Here is a 25,744-nt window from a genome sequence, read left to right on the forward strand (position 1 = left end):
GAGAAACCCAAGTGGATGCAAAATGGGAGCCAGCCTGTTCACACGGTAACAGTAAACCAAACTTGGACTTACACTGAAGTGCAAACCAGGTCATGGTGTGCTACTTAGTAAGATCATGACCGTCCCATGATCAGTATGCCCATGCTATCAAGTGATAGTATCAGGGAACTGCCATTGGCTCAGGGGCGAGGGGGGGAAAGGTGGATGGATTACAGAGAACCCCCAAAGATTGTGGGAAGCAGCACCTCCTCAGCGGAGGAAGGAAGCCACGCCTCTAGTGGGGAGGAGGTGCAGGGCTCGGAGGATGCAAGGCGGTGCCAGGACACCTTGCCTGAGCAAAGTGGGGAGGAGGGAGGTCCCCCTTTACTCATGCCTTCCTTGCGCAGAAGGCTTTCGCGCAGAGAGGGGAAGCGTAGGCTGGGGGTCAAGAAACTACTCTGCTGGGGAAAATTTAAGGACCGCCCACTCTCAGATTCTGCTAGTGAATGAGCAAGACGTGGAACAGAGGCGCTCTGCATTGTAAAGGTTTTTAGCATCGATAATAAAGCTTTAGAACAGACCAGTGAAGCACCTTGCCTGATTGCTCTCGAGCAACCACAGATAGATATGGGATTGCTAGATTGAGGCATTTCTGCCCACAGTTATTTAGGTTGCATTGTAAATATGAATGATAAAAACGTAAGCTAGGTAACTCAATCCTTAACTTGCCCCGTGTCGTAAGCGTCAAATCCCCAGGGTCCTGGATCCCACAAGTCTCTACGTCAACATCCCACCCCCCCAGCGTGAACACTCTAAGTCACCAAACCCCACTATGTGTGCGAGTGATCTCAGCCTGCTGGGGGGGGGGCATGATGACGTACAGTGCCCCCTTGTGACGGTGGCAGTCCTAGGCATCCGCGGTTGCGGGGACAAGCTGCCGCCACTGCCCCATGGCTTGCATCACAGCAATGTTTTGAAATACTAAACCAAATTTCTCTCTCACAATTATAATCCCGTAAACTTCTTTTCTGAGATGATCTCAAGGGGAAATTAATTAATTTCACAAACCTGTTGAATACCTGATGTGTTAGGAATTTCGATGTTCTCTTAAACGCAGTGCCAAAAATACCTCTCGTTTCTCCGTCCATGCTCTCAGCAACTAGTTCCTTTCAAAACAAGACAGACAGGGGGGCTCTTAAGACGTTATTTGTTATCCCTCAAAAAGAATTTATTCTGTCAGGTAGTAGGGGAAAAACTGTCCTTGTTTCAGCACTTCTGCTTTCTAGGTATTTATTGTAAAGGCAAATCTTTCTCCAGCTCCCTGGATACAGGGAAACCCTGTTATGCCTAATTCAAAAGCAAGGCAAATTGCTCTTAAAAGAAGACTGCCATGAGCATTTTGTCTGCAAGGATATTTTCTTTAAAAGTTTTCTCTTAATCTGAAGTATGTACATGACATAAGAATTAGAAATATCTGGGTATACACTTCTAGTCTTTCAGAAGGTGGAAATAACATTTAGTTCCCATAAATCAAAGTCATTAGAGGAGTTTTTTTAAATAAATAAATTGGGGAAGGTAGAAGATTTTTCTTTACTGGCCCACCCTTCTCATTGCTGAAAGCTAAGATTTCCTACCATATATTGTGTAATGCAGAATTTTGTGCTGTACAAGTTGTTTAAATTGAACTCAGATCCCTCATCTTGCAAAACAATACTCAAACCTCCTTAGCAAGAGGTGGAAGTGGAGAATTAAATCACCAAGGCAGCTGTCCATTTAAGGACTCAAAATTTAATGCTGGCATTTTGCATCTGCCAAGGTCATGCTGACTATAATAGTAAGGCCAGGAGGAGCCTGAGTCTCACTTTCTCTTCCCTCTGGTGTGGTGTTCTGTACATAGTATGCTTAGTGTTAAGGTTTAATCTTATTAAAAATTATTGTAAGTTTAAGTTAAGTCTGCTGCAACTGGATTTCTTATGGACAGGGCCAATCCTGAATGTATTGGATTTGTGACCATTATACTCATTTGCCTTCAGTAGCAGTAAAGCTCTGCTGGATGAAACACAATTGCCTCTGGTCTATTATTTAGGAATCCTGCAACGTGCTTAAGTCTTTACTCTGCTAACTATATGCTGGAGTTTTGATCTGGATCAACATTGAGTAGAATACATGACAAAGTCTACCAATTAAACGTTAAGCACTCTGATCTGCGATCTACTTACAGCGGAAGATTCACAACCAAAGATCCATAACAAGTCATCCAGATCTTTCTCAGTTACAGTTTCATCTAGAGATACTCCAAGCTATTGACAGTTGGAAGGGAGGAAGGAAAGTTTAGTACTGAAAAAACAGTATACTTTCAAAGAGCACAAAACAAAACATTAAAGTAGTGTAACAACTGTTGACATTTCACCAACGTGATGTGAAGATCCCGATTACTACAACAGAAGGGAAAAAGTAACTAATTTTCTCATCAGGTTCAAATGATACCCGTAGAAGCTTACAATAATCTTTTTGCATTTTCAGTAGCTCCATAGGTTTAATACTGTATACTGCAATTCTTCTAGCCTTAACTATAGAAGCGCATCATGTTTTACAAAACTGTGCTTAGCAATTTCAGCAACCTTCCACTATGTATCTGCTCAGTTATTTAAAATTTAGGGGAGGAATTCAATGTAGTGCTAAGGAGATGGTGTTATCAGTATTAGCATTTCTGCTTGCCTAGTGGAATGATTGACCTTCTCCTCCACCCATGTACTATGGAGTTATCCTGACCTCCCCAAGGCAATTTGGAGGATGGGGGAGGGAAGGAAGAAAATCCCCGTGTTAGTGGAAGTCCTTGCATAGGCTTCTGCTAGTGGGACCGGTAAATGGAATCTGCCCCTTACATTTTTTCCCTCTAATGAAAGTGAACTCAGAAAATGTGAAGCAGAATTTAAAAATTCAGATCCCAAAAGGAAAGGGTGTGCAACACTCCCTCTCTTTACAATTGATTTATCTCTCAATAAATCTGTCTGGATAATTCTAATACATCATGTTACAGAAGATTCAGGTTACGTGTTTTTGGGTTGCGGATCGTGGGAAATCTGGAAGTACTGGAATGGGTTACTTCCGGGTTGCGCCGCTCGCGCATGCGCAGAAGACCAAATCGCGCTGGCGCCTGCGCAGACACGGCGCTTTAGGATGCAAACACTGTGGGTTGCAGACGTGCCTCCGTCACGGATTACGTCCACAACCTGTGGTTCCACTGTATACTGTTACTATTGTATGTTGACTTTCTAACCTAGGCAGGCTCCCAATTTTCCCCAGTTCTTCTGTGACTATCAGAGGGTTCTTGTTTTCCAGAGATGAGCTATGCAAAGTTTCACTTTGGCAGTAAGATCAAGACCAACTTCAGAGTGACACACAACGTACACAGGATTGTTTGGGGCTTCCTGGGTAAAGCACAGCCAGTCCTTTCATGTACCATGCTCAAAACTGTTTTCATTTTTATGCAATCCCAGAAGATTTGCATCAAATCTGCCTTTGATCTTTTACATATCCAACAATGCATATCTGATTGTATGTTTTACTCAGTCTATGCGAAGTTAGATACCACCGAAGTGCAGCCTCGATTTTTCTCCATCACACTAGTGCTTAATGATATCATAGGAAAGTTTTCAGACAACCAGCCCCAATGTGACATTGAAAGGAACACCACGCAAGAATAAATTTAGCCATCACTTACTGTACCATCATTGTAAATCCGGAGGTTTATCTGCCTCTGGGCTGCTCGGAGCAAGACTTCTTGGACGCCACATCCACACTGGATTTTCAAGGTATCAAAAAATAGGTCATGTTGCAGTTTATGACCAGCTCTCTTCAGACCTAGCAGAAATAACATGTGAACTCTTCGCTCCACTGGCTGCTCACATTTCTATAATGTTCTGCATATAATATGCAGTATTTTGGTTGATACGGTTTTCAACAACAATATGCTGGGATTATGGATTTCTACTGGTGTTATAACAGACTTGCCTAAGAGTTGGTAGATGGGGGTAGCCAAATCTGTCTTAGGAATCACTATAAACTGCACTGTTGCCTATTTCCCCACCTCGCCTGGTTCCTCAGGTATGCAGTCTTCCAATTTATCTTAATCCTAGTTCAGTGTTTCAGTTTCTTCTGCTAAAGCTCTTCCTCGAGTGCCTATTTTATCAGATATTTACCACAGAGCTGTTTCAAAGTGAAAGGGTCTCCCTTATGATGTCTACATTTTTTCTGGTTAATAATCAAGTTTTATTATACAAGTTTTATTACATAAAATGTTTTATGAAGACCAGTATACAAATCAGTACATAAAACAGATTTCAGTTGTTGCACAGAATATTGAAATCTTTGAAGAGTCTCCATCATGCAGCCATTAGATTAATTTTAACTCACCTTCAGCTAAGATGAGAGTGGCATTATGCACCCTCCTAGCAATGTGCTTTAGTCCGTTAGCGCCATGGTAGACTCCGAACATAGCAGCCATATTAGCCAGAAGTGCCTAAAAGGCACAAAAGTGGGGGGAAATAAGTCAGTTCACTAGCAGGTTAGTGTAAGGTGTTTTGGGGGGTGTGTGTCTTGGAGTATATTTAGGAAAAAACAACCCACTAATATTTAAAATGGAGGGACGCGGGTGGCGCTGTGGGATAAACCACAGAGCCTAGGACTTGCTGATGAGAAGGTTGGTGGTTCAAATCCCCACAACAGGGTGAGCTCCCGTTGCTCAGTCCCTGCTCCTGCCAACCTAGCAGTTCAAAAGCATGTCAAAGTGCAAGTACATAAATAGGTACCGCTCCGGTGGGAAGGTAAACGGCGTTTCCGTGCACTGCTCTGGTTCGCCAGAAGCAGCTTAGTCATGCTGGCCACATGACCCGGAAGCTGTACGCCAGCTCCCTCGGCCAATAAAGCGAAATGAGCGCCGCAACCCCAGAGTTGGTCACGACTGGACCTAATGGTCAGGGGTCCCTTTACTTTTAACATTTAAAACATTCTATTTGTAATTGAGTTCAAATCAACCCACACAATGAAAAGTTACAATTACATTCCTGACATTTTAAAACAATCAAATAATCATTCAGATCTCTTGAATGTAAATTTGCAAGAAAGGCCACATTGAAGAGAAAGTTGTATCTAACTGTGTTCCTCTTCACTGGAAAAGTTATTTGATCTCAATGAGGTTTCTGCAAAAGGGAGAGGAGAGGTGGTATCTGTCACTTCTCCTTGTGCATCTCCAAATGTGCTCCAAAGGATTCCGGTATCCTTTGGAAAGTTTGTGGGTATGGCACAAGGGGTTTCAGAGGAAAGCAGGTGCAGTGTTTACAAAAAAAATGATTTCCTTCCCCTTCCGTTCATTCACACGTTTGCCAGCAGAAGAGCTGGATACTGCCCCAAAATACCCACATATTTTACTATCCCCATATTCAAATAGCGTGAACACAAAATTTAAAAAGTTTATAAATCTACTACTTTTTTTAAATGACCGAACGACTGAAGAAAAACTCACCTGCGCAGTGCATATGTTGCTTGTAGCTTTATCCCTTCTTATATGCTGTTCTCTGGTTTGCAATGCAAGTCGATACACTTCTTTTCCATTAGCATCCCTTGAGCCATAAAAAGAAAAGTGGTTACTCTCTCAACAAAGAACAGCTCTGCTTTTCTTAATAAAAGGTGACCAGTATACTCAAGAAGGTAATGCAAGACTAGGATGCTTGAGCAAAATAATTAAAAAGGCATTTAAAAATGCCAAACGGTTCCTGAACCAATCTGTCGGTCAAGGCACCCTCTATTCACTTGAAATCACATGGAACAATTGAGAGCAAAGCCCAATAGTGCAAATGACAATTCCGTGAAACAAGATGTAAGGACCAGTTTCACAAAGCCTGACAGACTGTGAGCAAGGGGAACCACAAGCTTGACTGATACAATCTATGAAATCTACAGTGTGTGCCCTTGACCTAAACCTTATATTCTAGTTTCTTGGACACACACCTCCAATTTAGGCTTTTGAAGGTGTTCCAGTGGGGACACACAATTGTGGAAGTAAAGTTCCAGGTGAACAGAGATGGCATCTTTGCATATGTAAAGGGATGTATACAGAAAATTTAATAAGGAATCCTTTGAAAGCATGGAAGCTCCATGTGGACAGTGGAGCTCTAGACGCAGTAAGTGTGGAAAGTGATTTGAGGGGAGGAAATTATGTTTATATATTAGTGCATACTTAAGTAAAATAAATAAATATATTATATTCTAGCCAAGAAGATGTGTGTTTAATATTCAACAAAAAGCTCAAATCACTTCACGGCAAGGGAAATGTGTTATCAGAAGGATGGAGTTTTGCACAATAGCCCGAGATGTCTTCATCACAAGTCCCATGACTAGGATTGAAGCTTTCGGCTTTAAGTTAGCCTACCTTGTAACTCCTACCATTCTTCCAGGCATCATTCGCACCAGGTTCTCTTTAACAGCAAAAAAGGCTGCGTGTGGCCCCCCATAACAAAGAGGCACCCCAAACCTCTGGGAGTTGCCCAGAGCGACATCAACACCAAACTCTCCTGGAGGTCTCAAGATGCACAGAGCTAGCAGGTCAGTAGCACAGCAGACTAGAGTCTGAAACAAGGAAAGAGATCAGCATCGTTGTCAGAACAAATGAACCATGGTCTATGTTATGTAATACCAGTGACAATTAACTAATGTTTATTCAAAGTGATTCTAGTACGTCTCAAAGAAAACAACAATGAAAGAACCAGTAATGCCTTAATTTCATGTTTAATGCAACTGTGCTGGGGTATATAAATTACCTGTTCCCGGTACCTCATCTACAATAAAGGGTATCGTGATGTAAGTTTAACCGCTATATGCAGCATTAGGAAGAATCAGATCATTGGTTCATTCTGAAACAGCTCAACCATTTATTTGTTGAGAGAAGTAGATTTACTCCTACAAACTCTGCATGCAGATCTTTGGCATCTATTGAAGTCAAATAAGGCAAGGGAGACCTACATCTGCACAGAGAGGTTCATTTCCAAAGAGTGTTCTACAACTTAAGTTATAATAGATCTAAATGCTTAAATATACAAAATATGTCAGGAAAAGGTTATGACTGCTTCGTTTTACCCCGTTCTGATGGGCTTGATCAACAAACGCAGTGAAATCTTCCACCTTCCCCTCAGTATCTGGGTACTGGAACAAAACGCCACTGACATCTTTGCCACTGAAGTCCATTTCATGAGGCAACTTCAACTCAACAATAATGCCAGTGTAACTGCAAAGCAAGAGAAATATACAGGAAAAGAGTAAGCCATTTCCTGCTTGTAAATGGGTTTTCAACATCATTTACGGATTGGATCCAGACTTTACCCTTCCACAAATGGGAAGGCTCCTATCCACAGAAAGGTTTTAATCCAGTGGAGGGATCCTGCTGGTGAAGGGGGGGCTGACTTTTGCTGAGTCCTTGCTCCCCCTGCAGAACCCAGCAATACTTCCCACGATGGTCAATGCCCTGGAACAGGATGAGAGGAGGTGCTGGGAGCTAAGGTGGGAGCAGAAATTGGCAAATCTCCTCTCCCTCTCCTGCACAGGAAGAATGTAACTCGATTCAAGGGATGTTCCCGCTGGGAGCAAAGTCTGGATCCAACAAGATACCTACAAATTGATTTGAAAGAAATAATGCAACAGAAGTAAACATTACTTTGCTCTGGTTTGCACCACTGCTATCGTCTGAGGATGGCATCGGATGTCGACATAAAACTTCCTCCGCTTATTATGCCTGTTTGGGGGGGGGGGGAGACACACAAACACACAATGTAAGCATTTCAAATATGTTTCATACCATTTTTATTGCAGGCCAACAAGTTTCTACAGCCTACATCATTACTCCTGATTGGCTTGGGTATCTGGCCAATAGTTCAGGAAGGGCTGGCAGGAAGTATCCATCAATCACGAAACCAATACAAACTCAAGCCTGCCACTTAGTTACCAAGATCCACATAAGAAAATTGTGAGGCAAAACACTCGGTTATTGTTAGAAGATTATTAGGTACATTCACAGAGAGCCACGAGCCCTGATAACTAAATATTGCTTCCCATTTTTTGTCAGTTGCTTGAGTGGAAAAGCAATGGAAGATTTGAAGAAGAAGAAGAGTTTGGATTTGATATCCCGCCTTTCACTCCCCTTCAGGAGTCTCAAAGCGGCTAACAATCTCCTTTCCCTTTCTCCCCCACAACAAACACTCTGTGAGGTGAGTGGGGCTGAGAGACTTCAAAGAAGTGTGACTGGCCCAAGGTCACCCAGCAGCTGCATGTGGAGCAGCGGAGACGCGAACCCGGTTACCCAGATTACGTGACTACCGCTCTTAACCACTACACCACACTGGCTCTCACCCTCTTTGTGGGTTTTCCTAAACCCCCTTGGTTGGTCATTGTGAAAACAGGATCACTGACTTTATGGTCCCTTGGCCTCATCTTGAAGTACCCTCCTAATCACCCAATTGTGATTTATTCAAGTTTGGTATGTATTTTCTCTTTTAGTATCCCTTTTCCTTTCTTCATGGTTAACATTTCCGATTACAGGCCAGGGGGCAGTGTTCATTCTGTTTAATATAACTACTGTATTGAACCTAACTGCAGGGCCCTTTATAAAACAAAAATGCTGTTGCAATTATTTTTGTTTCCGTCTGTTACCTGTGGCACAACTGCATAGCTTCGGCTGCAGCAGTTCCTTCATCTAGCAAGGATGCATTCGACACGTCCATTCCTGTGAGGTCACACACCATTGTTTGATAATTTAATAAACTCTCCAGCCTTCCTTGAGATACCTCTGGCTGGTAAGGGGTGTACTGGGTAACCCTATTAAAAACAAAATATTTCAGATATCAAGCTTCTGACCCTTCAGAACCATGTTTCCAAAAAGGTCATAATCTCCAACATATTTTAACTGTCTATTTTAATACCATTTGAATCTGGCTGATATTTATGTTGCAAACAGAGAATGCACCATAAGAAAAACAAATAAATTGGGCTTAACTTTTAGAATGTGACTATTTGCTGCTGAATAGAAAGCATTCTCGTCAATTATCAAACAGTTATCTACCACCCCAAATATGCTAGTCTATAGGTATCAAAATTCAGAGTCAAGCTGCACTTAATCTGTTAACTTGATTATGCTGTAACTTCAGTTACTCTTCACTAACTGATCAGCCGATACTAAAATACTGAGCATTGTAAAAGATTCTGGTTTCAGAAACCATGATACAGAATGAATGATCACAGCTGGTGTTGCTATGTGCTACTGTAACACTGAGTAAAATCTTCATTTTGCATGTTTAATTACATGCTAAACTTTAGATGCGGTTCTTGCAGGGCGGGGGGGGGGGAGAACAGAGACAGAGACAAAGAAACCTGCTTTTGACTGTGTATGCCTGTTTCCTGCTGAGAACTTAATTTAGAAATTAAGCCCTGCTTGGGATGTAGAGAACAGGCACACACAATAAAAGAAAACCTTTTATAGGCCAGTTTTGTTCTCCCCCCACCAGTGGTGTAGCGTGGGTTGTCAGCACCTGGGGCAAGGCAAGTAATTTGCGCCCCCTAACCCGTGGATTTGCGCCCCCTAACCCCCAGATGTTGCGCCCGGTGCGGCCGGCCCCCCCTGCACCCCCCACACTATGCCACTGCCCCCCCCACTTCCAAGGCCAACAACTTTGCTTGTGCTATGGTCCCCAAAAACCAGCCAGCCCACTGGCTGTTGGGGCCTGGGAATCCAGCACTAGGAATTTTGACTGATGGGTGGGACAAGCCACCTATTGATCTAGTGATGTCATAATGACATCATTTAATTGACAGGGAAGTGGCCCTGCCCACCAGTCAAGTTTGATCCTGATAAAGGTCTGGCCCATGGAGCCAAAAAGGTTCCCCACTCCTGTGCTAAAACGTATGAAGTAAAATAATTCTTGCAAGTGATAAAGGGTGGATCTACACACAGGAAAAAACACGCTATAAATAAGTCAGAAATTAAATTGTTATAATAAAAGGAAGAAAACTATGTTAAAATTTCATAGAAAATTTATTTTGCTCTCTGCCACCATCTGCTGTTGTGTGTTTATAATGCATTCAAAGCATTGTTTTTTGCCTAATGTAGCTGAGTCCATATAGAAAGAAAAATGGTTGTGTTTAAAGCAAAGCAGGGAACCTAACTTGAATCGTAGAGAACACTGTTGTCAAGTCAAAGGCCAGGTTATAACCCAAAAGGAGTGACTTATGAAGCAGTGACTTTAGCTATGAAAGGCTAAATGTAGTTCAAAGATAAGGAATAGCCAACATGCTGCCCTCCAGTTTGCTAAGAAGCAACAGGAAGAAAAGAATATTGATGGCACTCCCTTCAGTGCCTGCCAGCATCGCCAATGGTCAAGGATGCTTATAGTACAAGTCCAACAACATCTAGAGAGCATGACCTTGGCTAGCCCTGCTACAGATTCTTATTTTTCCAGCAAGGAGGAGTGTTTGTTTTTAGCTTTGATAAGTTATATAACAACTTTTGGGGGGCAGTTTTTCTTTTGTTTTGACTCTGCTCAGCCTCTGACAAGTACACAGTGAAGTTTCGACTTCAAATAAGAAAAGTCAAAGATCCGTGAGAAATTTACAGGCTCTGAAGCTGTTCCCATTCAGTCCAGTATGTGGATAAGCTTCTGAATTCATTTTAAGGCATGAGTAAGCCAAATGAAGGGACGCGGGTGGCGCTGTGGGTAAAAGCCTCAGCGCCAGGGCTTGCCGATCGAAAGGTCGGCGGTTAGAATCCCCGCGGCGGGGTGCGCTCCCGCTGCTCGGTCCCAGCGCCTGCCAACCTAGCAGTTCGAAAGCACCCCCGGGTGCAAGTAGATAAATAGGTACCGCTTACCAGCGGGAAGGTAAACGGCGTTCCGTGTGCTGCGCTGGCTCGCCAGATGCAGCTTTGTCACGCTGGCCACGTGACCCGGAAGTGTCTCCGGACAGCGCTGGCCCCCGGCCTCTTGAGTGAGATGGGCGCACAAACCCCAGAGTCTGTCAAGACTGGCCCGTTCGGGCAGGGGTACCTTTACCTTTACTAAGCCAAATGAAAACTTATATTATCTAAACTACGGTTAAACAATTCACCAAGGCACTTGTAGTGAGTTAGAATCTCCTGCATGCAACGAGGCAGGGTGGCGGTTTGTTCCTCATTAAGCCACAAAGGACGATCACAGGGATGTGCAGACAGGTGTGCCATGAAGCTTTTTTTGTGCTAGCTGTTTTATTTATTTAGTTATTCATTTAATAGAATTAACATCACTATATGCCTTTATATCCCATCTCTCTCTCAAGCTCGGATTCAAGGTGGCGTACAGCATTTAAAAATAACATTATAAAATATGAAGTAATAAAAACAAACTAGTTAAAAGCAATGATTTAAATATATAAAGCACAGTTAGAGGCAGCCATTAAAACACCGTTTTCCCTAACAGCAGCCCAGCAGTCAGCATTGTCTGCATCTTAGTTTTCAAAGGCTGGTCTGAAGAGGAAGGTCTTAGCCTACTGGCAGAACCATAACCAAGAGGGAGCCAATCTAACTCTCTTGGGAAGGGATTTCACCCTATGCGAGCAGCCACAGAAAAGGCTCTGTCTCATGTCGCCACCAGCTGAGCTTCTGGTGTTGATGGGACCTGAGAATCTCAATACCTGGGCAGTTTCATATAGGGAGATATGATCTTTCAGGTAGCCTGGACCGAAGCTATAAATGGATATGTTTGCAAACCTTGATTAAACATCTAAAAAACCCCAAAGCCTCAGCTACCTTTGAGAAACCTTTGAATGGTAGACCGATATGTGACTATGGAAAATCCCTTAAGTTTCACAGATAATTTACCATGCACCAAGGCAACTGGTTCCTCAAGGAACAAGCCTCCATAGAGTTAGTTGCGCAGCACTTTGGATCCTGACTAACATACTACCTTTCTATAACAACAGCATAGTATTACTCACAAGTAAAGTATGAAAACAGGTAGACAAAACACTCCTATTCAACATCATGAAAACTGATCACTGTATATTGTTCAGGCTATATTTATACAAACTTTTAAAATTCAACCCCCTAACATGCAAGTAGCATTTCTGCACATGATGCTGCACATAATACAGTAGCAATCCTACACATTAGTAATTACTGGCCATGCAAATTGGTCCCTCTCCCATCCCCAGAATTTGCATTGTTTTAATTGCGTACGCTTATTGAACACACACAAATCACTCTTCAGGATTATCTATTCATTACCATGATAGTTGGCCGTTATTGCTAGTCTCCCGTTCTGGCATCATTCACATCTTGCCAGACATTGAACCAAAGTACAAGAAATTGCACACATTTTCTAAGTATCTCAGAATACTGTCATCAGTATGAAAATAAATAAAGTACAAATTAGTCAGGCAGTCATTACGAAAATAAAGTGGATTTCTAGGGTTAAGTCTAGACTTATTGTCAACTCAACCAAGAAGCCAAACATACTTTCTATTCTTTGTCCGTTCATTTATGTTCATGTCACGTTACTGGAATTAATTAGTTCTGTTTCCAGGGCAACACCACAGCGGACAGATAGCATGAAGACAGTCCGGAAGAATCAGCACAAAAATGTGTGCAGCTTAACATTGTCCCACAACATTACACTGCTAACAGCCGATTGTGGGTTAGTGAGCCACACTCTTTATTTATTTAAACGCATCCTATTCTCAGTACTTTGATTAAGGAAACTAGAAATGCCACACAATCTAAGGAATCCTGGTACACTTTACCATGTCCCAATTGTCTAGAGAGGTCTGATCTACACTGCAAGCATATTACCAGGAAAGGGGGGGGGGAGTGGGAAATGAAGCCAAATGCTTGAGGATGAGTCAAACAGAGATGTGAATTTGTTTCTCTAAAGTACAAGTCCCAGAGTTCCTTACTCCCTGGACAATATTTCCTGTGCATAGGCAGGAGGAACAGGGTGTGGCAGCTGATCAGTAGTAGGACGGAGGGATCAGCACCATAATAAGGAGGGATAGTGAGATCCCAGGGGTTGTGGTGAAAGCCAGAGGTGCAGATAAGATCTACAAGCTGCAGAGCATGTGAGGATGTTGTATGTCTGTACTGAGCCTAGAGAAATAATGTTTGAGCACTGCTTACCCATGATAACGAGAGCTAAGGACCATTGCCAGAACTGGGGGATTTGAAGCAATTGCCTATGACCCTCTTTGCGTAGGAAGAATTTTACAAAGCGTAATTTCTGCGCAGAAATGTGGGGAAACGTCTGGTCAGGCAAAGAATTCCTTCATACTATAATAGGGCAGATGGATTGCAGCCAGTATTTACCTGGGCTAAATAGCTAGACTTGGCCTTAAGAGAGAAAAAGCCCACTGTATTTTTTATGCACAGTATTACCTACAAATAAACTGAGCAATTGTATGCAACTATCAAATAAACTGAGCAATTGTATGCAACTATCTGTGCAGAGTAGCAGGAATTGTTTACAAAAAGACTCCTACTGAGTTGCATTCTTGCTAGAAGAATTCAAATGTTTGCTTGCCAAATCTGTCAGTGAATGGTATTTGCCTCACGCTGTGCTTTCCTGTTAGTCTTTTATAATATTAAAAACAATAACACACAAAAACAACCTCCGGGCCTTTCTATTCGTATCTCCCATCTTTCAGTTCTCATCTTCTTCAAGGACTAATTTTACACACCCGTACAAGTTTTCCATATTTAACGGTTACAGGAATATACATTGGGGTATTTGCATTCTACCCTCTTCTAAGGCTTTGATATATTTCAATAGTTGAAGTATATCTTTTAAAACTTAATAGCAGTTAGTAGCATGCCCTTGAACCATTTTGAATATTTTGCTGTATGCATAGCCTCATAGGACTTTTGCGTAAACTGACAGTAGAAGCTGAAAAAAACAACCATCTTGTAAATTCAGAACTTTGATGTTTCACCAGAAAAAAATCAGAAGCTTCACAAATTTATTTATAACTAACTCAGTTGGTCAACTTAATTATAGGAACTATATTTGATGGTTAATTTCGAAAAATTCTTTTCTATAATTTATAGGCCACTTATTAGGGCAACAACAAATTAATTTGTTAGAAACTTTTTTATTGAGTAGAAAGTGCCACCAATTAATCTGTCAGTATATTTTTAGATGTAGGGTGACCTCTTCTAACATCTGCTTTTGGGAAAGTATGCTTTTTGCATTAAAACTAGGTAAACGTATACAAATGCAGTAGGGCTGCAATTCTACACCCACTTACCTGGAAGAAATGGCCTTATTGAACCTAATGGGTCTTACTTCTCAGTAGACTTGCACAGGATTGTGCTGAAATGAATGAAGTCAACTAAATCTCATGCAATTAATTGACTAGCAGCAGTGCAATCCTAACCATTTTGATTAGAAGTAATTCCTATTGAAGTCAATGGGGCTTACTCTCAAGAAGGTGAGGTTAGGATTACAGCCCAAGGCATCATTAACTGGTAACAGATCTATTATTTGTGCATGTTTTTATCCATTATGTAGCTCAGGTTTGTCAGTTGTCTGGCTCCTTGTGGGGAATGGGAATTGATCTTAAAAAGAAATTACAAATGATGGACGCAATCTGCACCTACAGCCACATTTATGTATTAGAATAAACATTTCTGCTTTATTGATAAATTTGCTAATGACTGTTCGTTCTGTTCCTCAGATAATTCTGAGCATTTTTTCTTTCATCAGAGTTTTGAATCCCTGACACATTAACAACATGAACAATATGAAATATACAATACAGGTGTGTGTTTAATGATAAAATATGGTACATTACCATCCTGCATTCTCCAGCATATTCCTCACAATGGCCTGAGGGACTGAACAGTTGTAATAACCCATGCCAATATACGATCTCCAGATCTTGTTCTTGCTGGCAATACTGTGTAAAGTTTCAAGAATTTCATTCTCACCTAATTAAAAAAAATGTTATTGTAGAAGTCTTGTAAAAGGATTGATTAATGTGGTACATTTGGAAGCTCCTCCTCCTTATAATCTAGTGCAGGTCTGCTAGCATCTCAAATTCATCTCCCCTTCTACTTCCCAATTTCATTGGCCTGCTCATCTTTAGTGCTGAAAATCACAAAAGTGAGGCAAATAAAGATTTGCTACCATCACTCACAATTACTACATTCCAACTGCCCACTTTTGAGTGATGATATTTAGTCCTTACTGATTAGCAGCGTATTGTGTCTACTCAGCGGGTTTTTAATAGCTTGAAACCTATTTAAGGTACAAATCAGTTGCAAAAGGAATGGTATTTCCTTCTTTGCATTCTTTTGAATGCCAAGTGAGTTTTCTTAAGCCAGGGGTGTCCCTCCAGATGATGCTAAGATGCAGTCCCCAGGAGCCCTGAACATTCACCAAGTTGCAGGGACTGATTGGAGTTGCCACCCATCAGTAACCACTCTTACCTAAAACGACCAGATTGTTAATTTCGCCAGAGACCCGTACAACTCTGCAGCATCAGACCAGGACTTTTAAACTCATGTAAACTAGCCAATGCCTGAAGGGTCATGATTCAGCTGCTCCAATATGGCCTATGCTATGATATCATAATGAGTTTAGCAAGACTCAGACCACCTTTGGTGGCTATGGGGCAATGGAGAAAATGTTTATATCCTGCGGTGCAGGACAACTTTTCCTAAATTACGCAGCAAGAGTTACGTAAGTTCACCAAAGGTTTCTGACTGACAACCTGCTGGTGTCAATTGAACAGCCTTTATATACCTTTTGCTGAAAGGGGATATACAGTGTCAAGGAACCTACACTTGAAAATAGCACTTAATAGTGAAAACTGGCACCTGAGAGCAATAAATAAATCAAATAAAAAATGGTGAATTCATCCCACAGGCAATCATGAGTATTTGAAACCTGAACACTAGTCATTTAAGCACTTTATCTACCTTTATAGTACTATGTCCTGAAAAGAAAATAATAATGCAAACTAGACCTGGGCGATACATCATATATTGCCCAGGACCGGTATGAGGAGCAGACTGCGATGTCTGCTTCATTCAGCGGTACAGTGGTACCTCGCTTTAAGTGCTTAATTTGTTCCGGAGGTGCGTTCTTAACCTGAAACTGTTCTTAACCTGAAGCACCACTTTAGCTAATGGGGCCTCCTGCTGCTGCCGAGCCGCCAAAGCACGATTTCTGTTCTCATCCTGAAGCAAAGTTCTTAACCTGAAGCACTATTTCTTGGTTAGCTGAGTCTGTAACTTGAAGCGTATGTAACCTGAAGCGTATGTAACCTGAGGTATATCACTAAGGGCTTCCCATCCGCAGCAGAGCCATCCACTTGAGCGGGAGCCAGCACCAGCTGGGGGATCCTTTAACTGCTCGGCTGAGCAGTGACGGAGTTAGCTTCATGGGTGCCTGGAACAGCGACCATGCCGTGCACCCGGGGGGGGGGGCGGCGGCGGCGGCGAGCTGTGCGGGGTGTGTGTGATTTGCCGTGTGCGGTGGCGTCAGAGCAAGGCCACTGCGGCGTGCCTTTTTGTCACCCCCCCTCATGGATGACACCCAGGGTGGACCGCCCCTGCTTCCTACGCCCCTGTGGCCGAGGGGAGCGGCAACTGCACACTCCTCAGGTGAGCAGTTAAAAGATGCAGAGGGAGGAACAAGCTGTAGCCAGTGGCGTAGCGTGGGGGTGCAGGGGGGGCCGGCCGCACCGGGCGCAACATCTGGGGGTTAGGGTTAGGGGGCGCAAATCCACTGGTTAGGGGGCGCAAATTACTTGCCTTGCCCCGGGTGCTGACAACCCACGCTACACCATTGGCTGTAGCGGTGCCTTGCCAATGCAGCTTTTTTCACCCTCTGCGCAGTACGAGGGCAGAGCTGGATGCTGATTTTACTCGGCAATATATCGCTGGTGAAACCGCCACCATTCCTGAGTCCCTCTGCTAGCAACTCTCGCTGGAGGAGGTCGCTAGCAGAGGGACTCAGGAATGGTGGCGGTTTCACCAGTGACATACCGCTGACTGAAGCTGATATTGTGGTCTGCTCCTCATACCGGTCCTGGGCGATATATTAATATATTGCCCTGACTAATAGGTACATATAGATGGAAGATACAATCCATTATGTGAACACTGTCCAGGAACAAGTGATCTCAGTATGGACCTCGTTAAGCAGAGTTCACTTAATCTGCATTATCTTTAAGCGATTTGTGCATATGATTCTAAATGTTCTAAACATCTGTCTTGCATATCTGCATGGAAATCTTTCCTGTTGTCCTGCACTATGAGAATCATGTTTGCCATATTGCTATGATACTTCGTCTGCTCCGTTCTACTCAGTTGTGTGCCTAATGATCAGGACACTAATAAAGTTACTCCTGTCTCATTTTCAGTTTCCTTCCTCTCCTTTTCGTACTCAACAGAAAATGAACCATAAAAAGTTTAAAGTCCAGAAACATAATACTGATACAGCAAAAACGGATATAAGTTTTTTAATGATGTGCTTTAACTTCAGGAAACATTTAGGAGATGCCTTTAAAAAAAACAAGGACAACTCAACATTTTTTTTACTCCACTGCACTATTTTCCTCTACCTGATAGTTAGCCTAGTCCAAAGGTACAAAACAGGTCCAACACTTTTGTATGGAGTATTTATCTTTATAGAATACAGACATTGGCCTCTGATTATGAATCTACTTGGCTAATTCGAGGCTGTCCCCTCCTCATTGTGCAATGAAAAAGCTATAAAGCAAAGGACTCAATGAAGGGGGAGCTGGAAATACGAGAGGACGGTAAACACCCATTAAGAAACACTTGGAAATCAGCCATTCTAGTCAGCCTACTGCTTCCAGTTTTCTAGGGCAGTAGCAAAGATGAAATGCATTACACCAGACCCACTACACTGAAAATAGTTGAGTAATCCTTCAAGAACTTTAGCTGGCAATTCTTTTTGCTGAATAAACACCTGCTGCTGACCTTGTTTATTTCTCCCACTGGGAGCATTGCATAACATTATCGGAGGCAATGATCTTAATGTACCAAGCATCGAGTTCATTGATCTTTTGGCACCGTTATCTCAGAATGGGGGAAGGGGAACAAAGCACATACGGCTCCATCTTAGCTTTTATAATTCAGAAACAAGGTGCCCAACAGCTGAGTGGCGTTATTCCTAGTTCAAGAAATAAAATTATTGTTATTTATTATTGTTGTTGTTACTATTATTATTATTATTATTATTATTATTATTATTATTATTATTAATCTGCCCGGCCCTGGCTATTGCACCCATGAGCCCAGACTATCTCCATTGTTTCCAACAGGGTAGTTGCCTATTCTTGAGGTTTTGATGCCTACTGAAAACATTTGTTCACCCAGGCCTTTGCTGGTCATTGTCCAGCTACTGTAGTTGCTATTATTTCTAGATTTGTTGGATTTTAATGGGCTGTTTTATTGTTCTCTGTTGTAGACCAACATGGATTTTAAAAAATGATGATGGTATAAAAGTATATTGCATAAATAAATATCAGTAAATACTTAAAATGTGCAAACGGTGCTTGCATAGTTGTTTTAAACTGTGGGCAGTAAGGGTGGGAAATAAATATGGGAAAACCTTTGTACATTCACTTTCATTTGTGTATCACTGCCCTTTGGCCATAAATGGCCAGAGTATATACTTGTTTGCCTCAAGCTCGCCTATGTTGCTGTTACCTCTCATCAGTTATAGACTCATCAGGGGGCACAAGTACAAAGTGTTCAAAAACAAGATCCAGTAAGGGACTTTTTGTGTTATAAACTTGTTGACATGAATTTATCATATGTAGTTGCCACCAAATTAGAATATGGCACAAGTTACCAACCAGATTGTGCAATGTTGTATTTCTCCCTCAGCCTTTTGGAATACTGGAATAATCCAGTTTACATGCCAATGTTTTGAGGCACCTAGTTGTCACCAACCCCTAGGGTATGTTTAACTTTGAGCTGCAGCGTTCTGTAACAGGCTTCAGTAGACTCACTGTCAAAGGAGCTTGCTGTACTCATGAACAGAAATGCAGCCAACTACTATTATTATGTTATCAGAGAATACCAAGTAGATGGCAGCATGTTACAGAATGTTACTAAGACATACTAAGGGACCAGTGGACCCAAATAACGCTCATTTATTTAAAAGTCAGCAAGGAAGCACTCAAGCACAAAAAGAGCAATATTGCATTAAGTATAAGCTGAAATTAGTGTCATGTTCACTACACAAAATACTATATTATGAAGAGTTTAGTATTACTAACTCAACTCCTTCGCTTTTGCTGCAGGAGTTTTATTGTTGCCATTCTGCAAAACCTTAAATAAAGTTTGGTCAGGTCCCAACTGCATTTTGGCCCTTGCTTAATTATCCTGCTATATATAGGTCCATAAATAATGGACTGGGTATGAAATCTTGCTGCAGGGAGAAGAGATCTTGGCTGAAGAGCGGGAAGGAAGAGCTCACCATCATCATTACAGTGGTACCTTGGGTTACAGACGCTTCAGGTTACACACTCCGCTAACCCAGAAATAGTGCTTCAGGTTAAGAACTTTGCTTCAGGATAAGAACAGAAATCGGGCTCTGGTGGCGCAGCGGCAGCAGGAGGCCCCATTAGGTAAAGTGGTACTTCAGGTTAAGAACAGACCTCTGGAACGAATTAAATACTTAAACCGAGGTACCACTGTATTAAAAATCAGACTGCATTTCCGCTCAGTTGAGGTGAATGTACACGTTCTGAACATAAAACGTAAAGAAAAGCTGCAGAATGAGAGCATAGTTCACTGTTTTTACTTAAAGGGAAAGAAATTGACAGATGATTGCCAATATACTATGTTCCTGTAGTATATTCAGTTTTAAAGTAGCAAGATGTCTGTGAATATTTTGAGTTATTGTTATTATTAATTTATTATTTATACCCCACCCATCTGGCTGAGTTTCCCCAGCCACTCTGGGCAGCTCCCAATCGAGTATTAAAAACAATACAGCATCTAAGGAGCCTAGGTTGGTTGTGCATCAAAAACTCCTTACATGCGGTCTGCATTCGCAATCCCTACTATCAATGGGCCTTAGTAAAGCAAAGAGCCTAATAGGCCAGCGCCTGAAAGACATTGAACGGCAAAACAACCTGACTATTCTAAAGAAAATGTGTCCATGGTATACTTACTCTCCCCCTGCCCACTTTGACTTCCCAGCTTCATATTTGTCTAATTTAACCATCCCAAAATACAGACGCGCCTTTACATTGGCTAGATGGGATGTTCTTCCCTCTGCCGTACTCGAAGATCGTTACCAAAAGACTCCATTTGAAAAACGACTCTGCCCATGCAGAGATGGTAACACGGAAACAGTGTCCCACGTCCTTCTATCCTGCCCCCTTTATAAAGACCTAAGGAATGAGATTATTACTCCACTCATTCTCCCCAACCCCGGCCGTCCTCAAGACATTATACTGTTCTTTCTCCTATCTGATACGGACAGTCAGACAACAGAGAAGGTCGCAAGGTACATCGAGAGAGCTGTGAAATTAAGGGCCACCATCTGAGTGACAGACGTGTTCACCTGACGGACCTCCTTTTGTTTGTTTTTATCCCCTCTTTATGTTTATCTTATTTTATTTTTAATTCTTGTATAGCTGTGGCCTGTTGGCTTTGCTAATAAAGTTTTGATTGATAAGGAGCCTAGATGTCATAAGTATAATTTAAGAGGTTCCTATGATACCTAGACAACTGCATGCTACACTGTTCTAAGTACTAAAATGAAAGCATTAGCCGAAGTCAGTAGGGAAACCACATCTCCTCTACAGTTTAAAGGTGAACATATAGCATGTTGGTGTATAGGATTAAAATTATGGCCACTTTCCCCCTCCCCTGTTTTTCCGTTGTACTGCTAAAAGCTAAACAATGGTTTGGCTTAGCATTATGCCCAAACCTCAGCTTGTGATTTGTCTCTCTTTAGACAAACCATGAGCTGTAATCAAGGTTTGTTCTTGGCTTACTGCCCACTGTTTGCCTCTGGAACACAGATCATAAACCCAGATTGGGAGGCCATGCTTAGCCAAACTATTGCTCAGCTCCTATTCAGAATGAAGGAGGAGAAAAGCAGCTACTGTAATTTTCTTCTGTGCACTAACCCCACTGTGTTATGGTTAATTATCGTTTCAAGTGGCACATGAACATTGCCAATTTCAGTCTATATTCTGAGTCTTCGGAAAATGCAATTTCCCCTAAAAATGTTAATTATGAGGATGGAGCATTTATTGAATTATATATACCACCCTATACCTGGAGGTCTCAGGGTGGTTGACTTCCAACAACTAAGAGACACGTCACGTGGCTTGTTTGGTTATGACACTGATATAATGTTGCCCATCAAATGCAAAATGTACATTTTAAAAGAACAAGCAAAATATGCATGTACTGTATACCATTTCACATCTGACACACAATGCTTTCTTTTATACTGAAACATTATATATAGGTTAACCCCCCCCCCAAAAAAACACCAAACCATTATAAATTGGCTGTAAGAAACCACCACCCCTTCAATAGTAACTCTTGAGTTATCTTATTAGGGAAGGGTTGTATCCAACTAAATTTGACCGAGAGCACAGCTATTGAAATGAATGACTCTAAGTTAATTATGTCCATTAATTTCAATGGGTCTCCTCTAAGTATGATTAATATTGGCAACATTCCAAAAATTACAAGTCACAAATATTATATCAAATAGGGATTAATATAATCCAGATTATTTTTTTTTAAAAAAACAGTTTTCAACCACAAACTGGGAGAAGACAGTTAATTAAAGAAGCTAAGCTATAAAAATATAAAAGCTGAAAAAACAGACTAGTAAGTTTTCCATCATTTTCTATTACCTCTAAGAATCTATCTTTGCAGACTATTGTTCCTCGGGGTTTTTCATTCCGCCTGCTGCTTCTGTTCTGTGATGTCATCACAAAGTAACCAGATTGAACTGGCCAGAACCTTACAAAGGGCTGCTGGGCCTAAAGTTTACACTCAAACTGCAGCTGGCTGATGAACAACACCAAAATGAGAGCAAGACAATTCAGTGTGTTCTAGATCTTTAAATGCTCTCACAGATGAAAAAGAAGAGATTATCCCTAAGGGAAGGAAGCTAAAAGATTATAATAGTGCAACTGTTTAACAAAGTTTGATTAAACCATCTATATGTCACTAGCACATTTTCCTGGTTTTGTTTAGAGAGCACTTTTATGTTAAGCACTTAAGGAAATCTTGATGCTGCTAGATATAATTTGTTTTATTTTGTTTTAAAGATGTACCTTCCGCCTCCCAAACCCTGGAAGTTTCTCCAAGAACCTCTAAACAAGGAAAATTATGAGTATTGAAATTTTGCACAAAGGGGCAATTTGGTGACAAAGTACAAAAGGAAACTTATTTTAAAATCCTTTTTTGTACTTGTGAATCAGCATCTACACAATGTGACATCATCACACGTAACATTTGATTGGCATTGCAAACTGACATACCTAGAAGAAACAGTGTGGATGAAGGTGTTAGAATCTGATCTCCTAAACTATTTCTTGAATAATGAAACCCACTAGAGGCATGGCAATGTAATGTAATGTTATCTAAAGCTGCATATGCTTCATAACGGCAGGAAAATGTTAAATATTTTAGATTGTTAAGCAGCATGATAAGCATTCTTGATAGGTGCTTCAGAGACATTTTGAACAACATTTATGCATATGACCATATAGATCACATTGGACATTTTATTTCTATTTTTTAAAAAAAGATCTATCCTAAGAGTAAGTAAATAAAAATTAACTAAATAAAATTAGCGAAATAAATACAAATAAGGCAGCAAACAACTTTTTAAAAACAACATGTATATTAGACTAGCTTATTCATTCGCATGGTATATTTTAAAGATGATTTTGAGAAATTATGGGTAAATACTAACATGGGTGTCGTGTCCCCTGTATGTTTATGCAGACTGTATTCTGCTCTTCACAATAGTCATCTAGTTTTTGCACCAAGCCTTTTAAGATAACTCGCTATCCCACAACTAAATCTATTGCTGATAGGGAGAATGAAATTCTCCTACCCAGCTATACTAATTAAATCAGAAGCAATGAAAAGCAGAGAGGGGAAGATTTCATATGAGGCTTTTTTATTTGCCCCTAGGCTGAAAGGGACACTTACAAATGTGGTCATCCATCTTCAGAGGCCGTTGCAAGCGGATATTGCCTGGAATGGTTTTATCGATCAACTCGTCAATACTCTAAAAAGGCAAGGGATAAGGTGAAAAGCATCACATGAACCGACGGCAAGTTTGAAGTTCTGCAACACCTAAGCCGCGCACCAAAAAGGAGGCATTATTCAGACAAAGGGTCCAAACAAGAGGAACGGATGAAAGGAGGAAAAACTCACGAGGAATCTTTGCTGAAGAGCTCGGGCTCATGCAGCCGAGGTTTTATGAAACGCGATTTAGATCTCTCCTCCCCCACTTTCGAAAAGCTCTTTACTCTGAAGTGAAATGAGGCCAGATGGCGTGACATGGTGGGAAAGATATTGATGTGGGGCGATGCGAAGGAGAAAGGAGAGCGGGCAGACAAAGCGAGCGCTGCCCGGAGCGCACAGAAAGAGGGGAGGCGAGGGTCAGGTTGGGGTACGGGACGGGGGCGCAAAGCGCATCAGCGGGGAGAGGGAGAGGAGGGAGCCCCCTGGATTTGGCTCACCGACAGCCCCACCGTCTGCAGCATCTCTCGCTTCTCTTTGTCCCCCGGGCCGATGTGCCTCTCGGAGAAGTCATCGTGCCTGGGCAGGAGTCTCTCGATGCGCCTCGAGGTGTTTGGAGAGGCGGCAGCAGCGGCGGCGGCGGCGCTTTCCCCGACGGCGCTGCTGCTCCTCCTCACGCCAGCCAGCCTCTGCTGCTCCCGGCGTCCTCCCCATCGGCCGGGCGCCTTCTTGCCCCCCAAGGCTCCGCCGTGGGGTCCGTGCAGGCTGGCCCCCCGGCCCACCAGCCGCCCCCACCACTGGACGCAAGACTGCATTGGTGACCTCGCTCGCTTGCCGCGCCCTCGCACTGCGCGCCTGCTGCTGCTGCTGCTTCCCCCGACGGCACCACCTGCGACTCACTTTCTGGCGGCCAGGCGCCCCCCCAGCCCTCCTTATAGCCAATGGCGAGGCGAGGAGGAGGAGGGGCTCGCTCGCCCCGCCCCGCAGAAGCCACCTGCTGAGAGGGCTGGTCCCCCCCCCCGCCTGCGAGAGCCAGCCAGCACTCCCTCCCGCTCACCCACCCACCCCAGGATGGCCTGAACCGAGCAGCGCGCAGAGAACAAGTGACCCGAGGTGCTGGCTTGCAGCCACGTTCTCGCCCAGCAGCGCATCATCCGTATTTTCCGCTGCTGCAGGAGGACAAAGTGCCGCTGCTGTGCTCACGGGTTTCACTGGCGACGCACCACCCCGGGGGTCCCCCTTTTTCTCTCATCAGCCTTTGCTGCTCTCGGGCTTTTGTCATCAGGCAGTGTTTTCAGTGCCTGCCCCTAGCATAGCTGTCAGCGTTTTGCTTTTTTTAAGGGAAATTCCCTTATTCCGAATAGGATTCCTCGCAAAGGGAAAAGTTGACAGCCATGGCCCCTAGGGTTCCCCTGCCCTCCCCCTACTGTAATAAAACTGGATGGCCTGCGGTTAAATGGCCCGACCTTCTTTACTTTCCGAATTCTTAGCTGCAATCCCCTTTTCACCTCCTTCCCCTACGTGAAGTTTAACTTCAATTTCAGCAGTTTTCCCTCCTGCTGGAATCCCACCTGACTGCTGCCGGCCTTATCTGTTGTGCGGCATTATCTCTTATTGCAAACACCAAGCGGTCCCTTAAGTCAGATAAAAAATGGGGAAAGCAGCACCTGGGAAGAGTGGCAGCGTTTTGTGTTTAAAGAAGCACTTGCCTACTTTTTCCTCTTACTAGAACTGCTGTGCAAGGGTGGGCAGGGGTGAAACTAGGCTTTATTGCAACTGGGTCAAAGACCCAGTTTGGCACTCCTGCATGAGCATCACTGGGCCGGGAGCCTCAGTGGAGCTCTTCTGAAGGCGTCACCTGGCCCCAGAGCAAAGAATCCAGCTAGCCGTTCCCCCAGTAGCTACAGCTCTGGGGTGGAGCTTGGGGTACAGACCCGTAACACAAATTTGTATATGCTAATTCATAGGAATAGTTACCAGGTTGACTTTCAGAAAAGAGTGAACTGCAGCAAACTCTGGCTCTTACCTACTATGGCTTACTGTGGGCTATGGGGTGCCAACAGGATTGTCTGGGTACCCTGGGTGTAGCCAAGGGGGGGCGCAGCTGCCCCCACCAGAGCAAGTAAATCAATAAAAATACTTAAGAAGGGGTTCACACATTGCATGATACTCAAAAGAAGTGTATGATCCTGTTGCACTATTTTGGCTATTATTGCTATATAACAACTTCCTCATTTACTTTCATCCTTTTTATTACGTACTACAAGTTGTCATAATTTACCAACACTTTCTTTGACTTCCCAAGTTCCACTGAGCTTTAGTGTAAGTCTGTCGTGCATCTGTCTGCGCTCATCTCCTCTACATATGAGTTTTATGTTTTCAGAAACCATTCCCCTTCTATTTTGACTTATCTCTCTCTTTCTTTGGAAACAAATTACTGAACAGCAGTAGCAGCCTCAATACTTGCGAGGGATCCTATTCCAA

The 25,744-nt window shown here is 42.7% G+C and overlaps 1 protein-coding gene and 1 long non-coding RNA gene across 2 annotated transcripts in view; one reads left to right on the forward strand and one right to left on the reverse strand.

The window, feature by feature from the left end:
* GLDC (glycine decarboxylase) overlaps window positions 1–24,282 on the reverse strand; it is a 40,243-nt gene extending 15,961 nt beyond the window's left edge. The window contains exons 1-12 of the mRNA XM_082204641.1: window positions 23,761–24,282; window positions 23,225–23,303; window positions 14,836–14,971; window positions 8,680–8,844; window positions 7,688–7,765; window positions 7,114–7,261; window positions 6,410–6,606; window positions 5,504–5,600; window positions 4,396–4,501; window positions 3,704–3,843; window positions 2,199–2,279; window positions 1,048–1,145 (exon numbers count right to left, since the gene is read on the reverse strand). Of these exons, the coding sequence (XP_082060767.1) occupies window positions 1,048–1,145; window positions 2,199–2,279; window positions 3,704–3,843; window positions 4,396–4,501; window positions 5,504–5,600; window positions 6,410–6,606; window positions 7,114–7,261; window positions 7,688–7,765; window positions 8,680–8,844; window positions 14,836–14,971; window positions 23,225–23,303; window positions 23,761–24,075 (1,640 nt within the window). The 5' untranslated portion in view covers window positions 24,076–24,282. The remainder of the gene's footprint in view (window positions 1–1,047; window positions 1,146–2,198; window positions 2,280–3,703; window positions 3,844–4,395; window positions 4,502–5,503; window positions 5,601–6,409; window positions 6,607–7,113; window positions 7,262–7,687; window positions 7,766–8,679; window positions 8,845–14,835; window positions 14,972–23,224; window positions 23,304–23,760) is intronic.
* On the forward strand, window positions 17,042–21,517 carry LOC309522410. Its single transcript, XR_014215092.1, has 2 exons — window positions 17,042–20,039; window positions 20,721–21,517. It is a non-coding gene; the product is annotated as an uncharacterized lncRNA (long non-coding RNA).
* Window positions 24,283–25,744: the final 1,462 nt, after the last annotated feature.

Source organism: Podarcis vaucheri, assembly GCF_965113315.1.
Source record: "Podarcis vaucheri genome assembly, chromosome: 17".
NCBI classification, from domain to species: Eukaryota; Metazoa; Chordata; class Lepidosauria; order Squamata; family Lacertidae; genus Podarcis; species Podarcis vaucheri.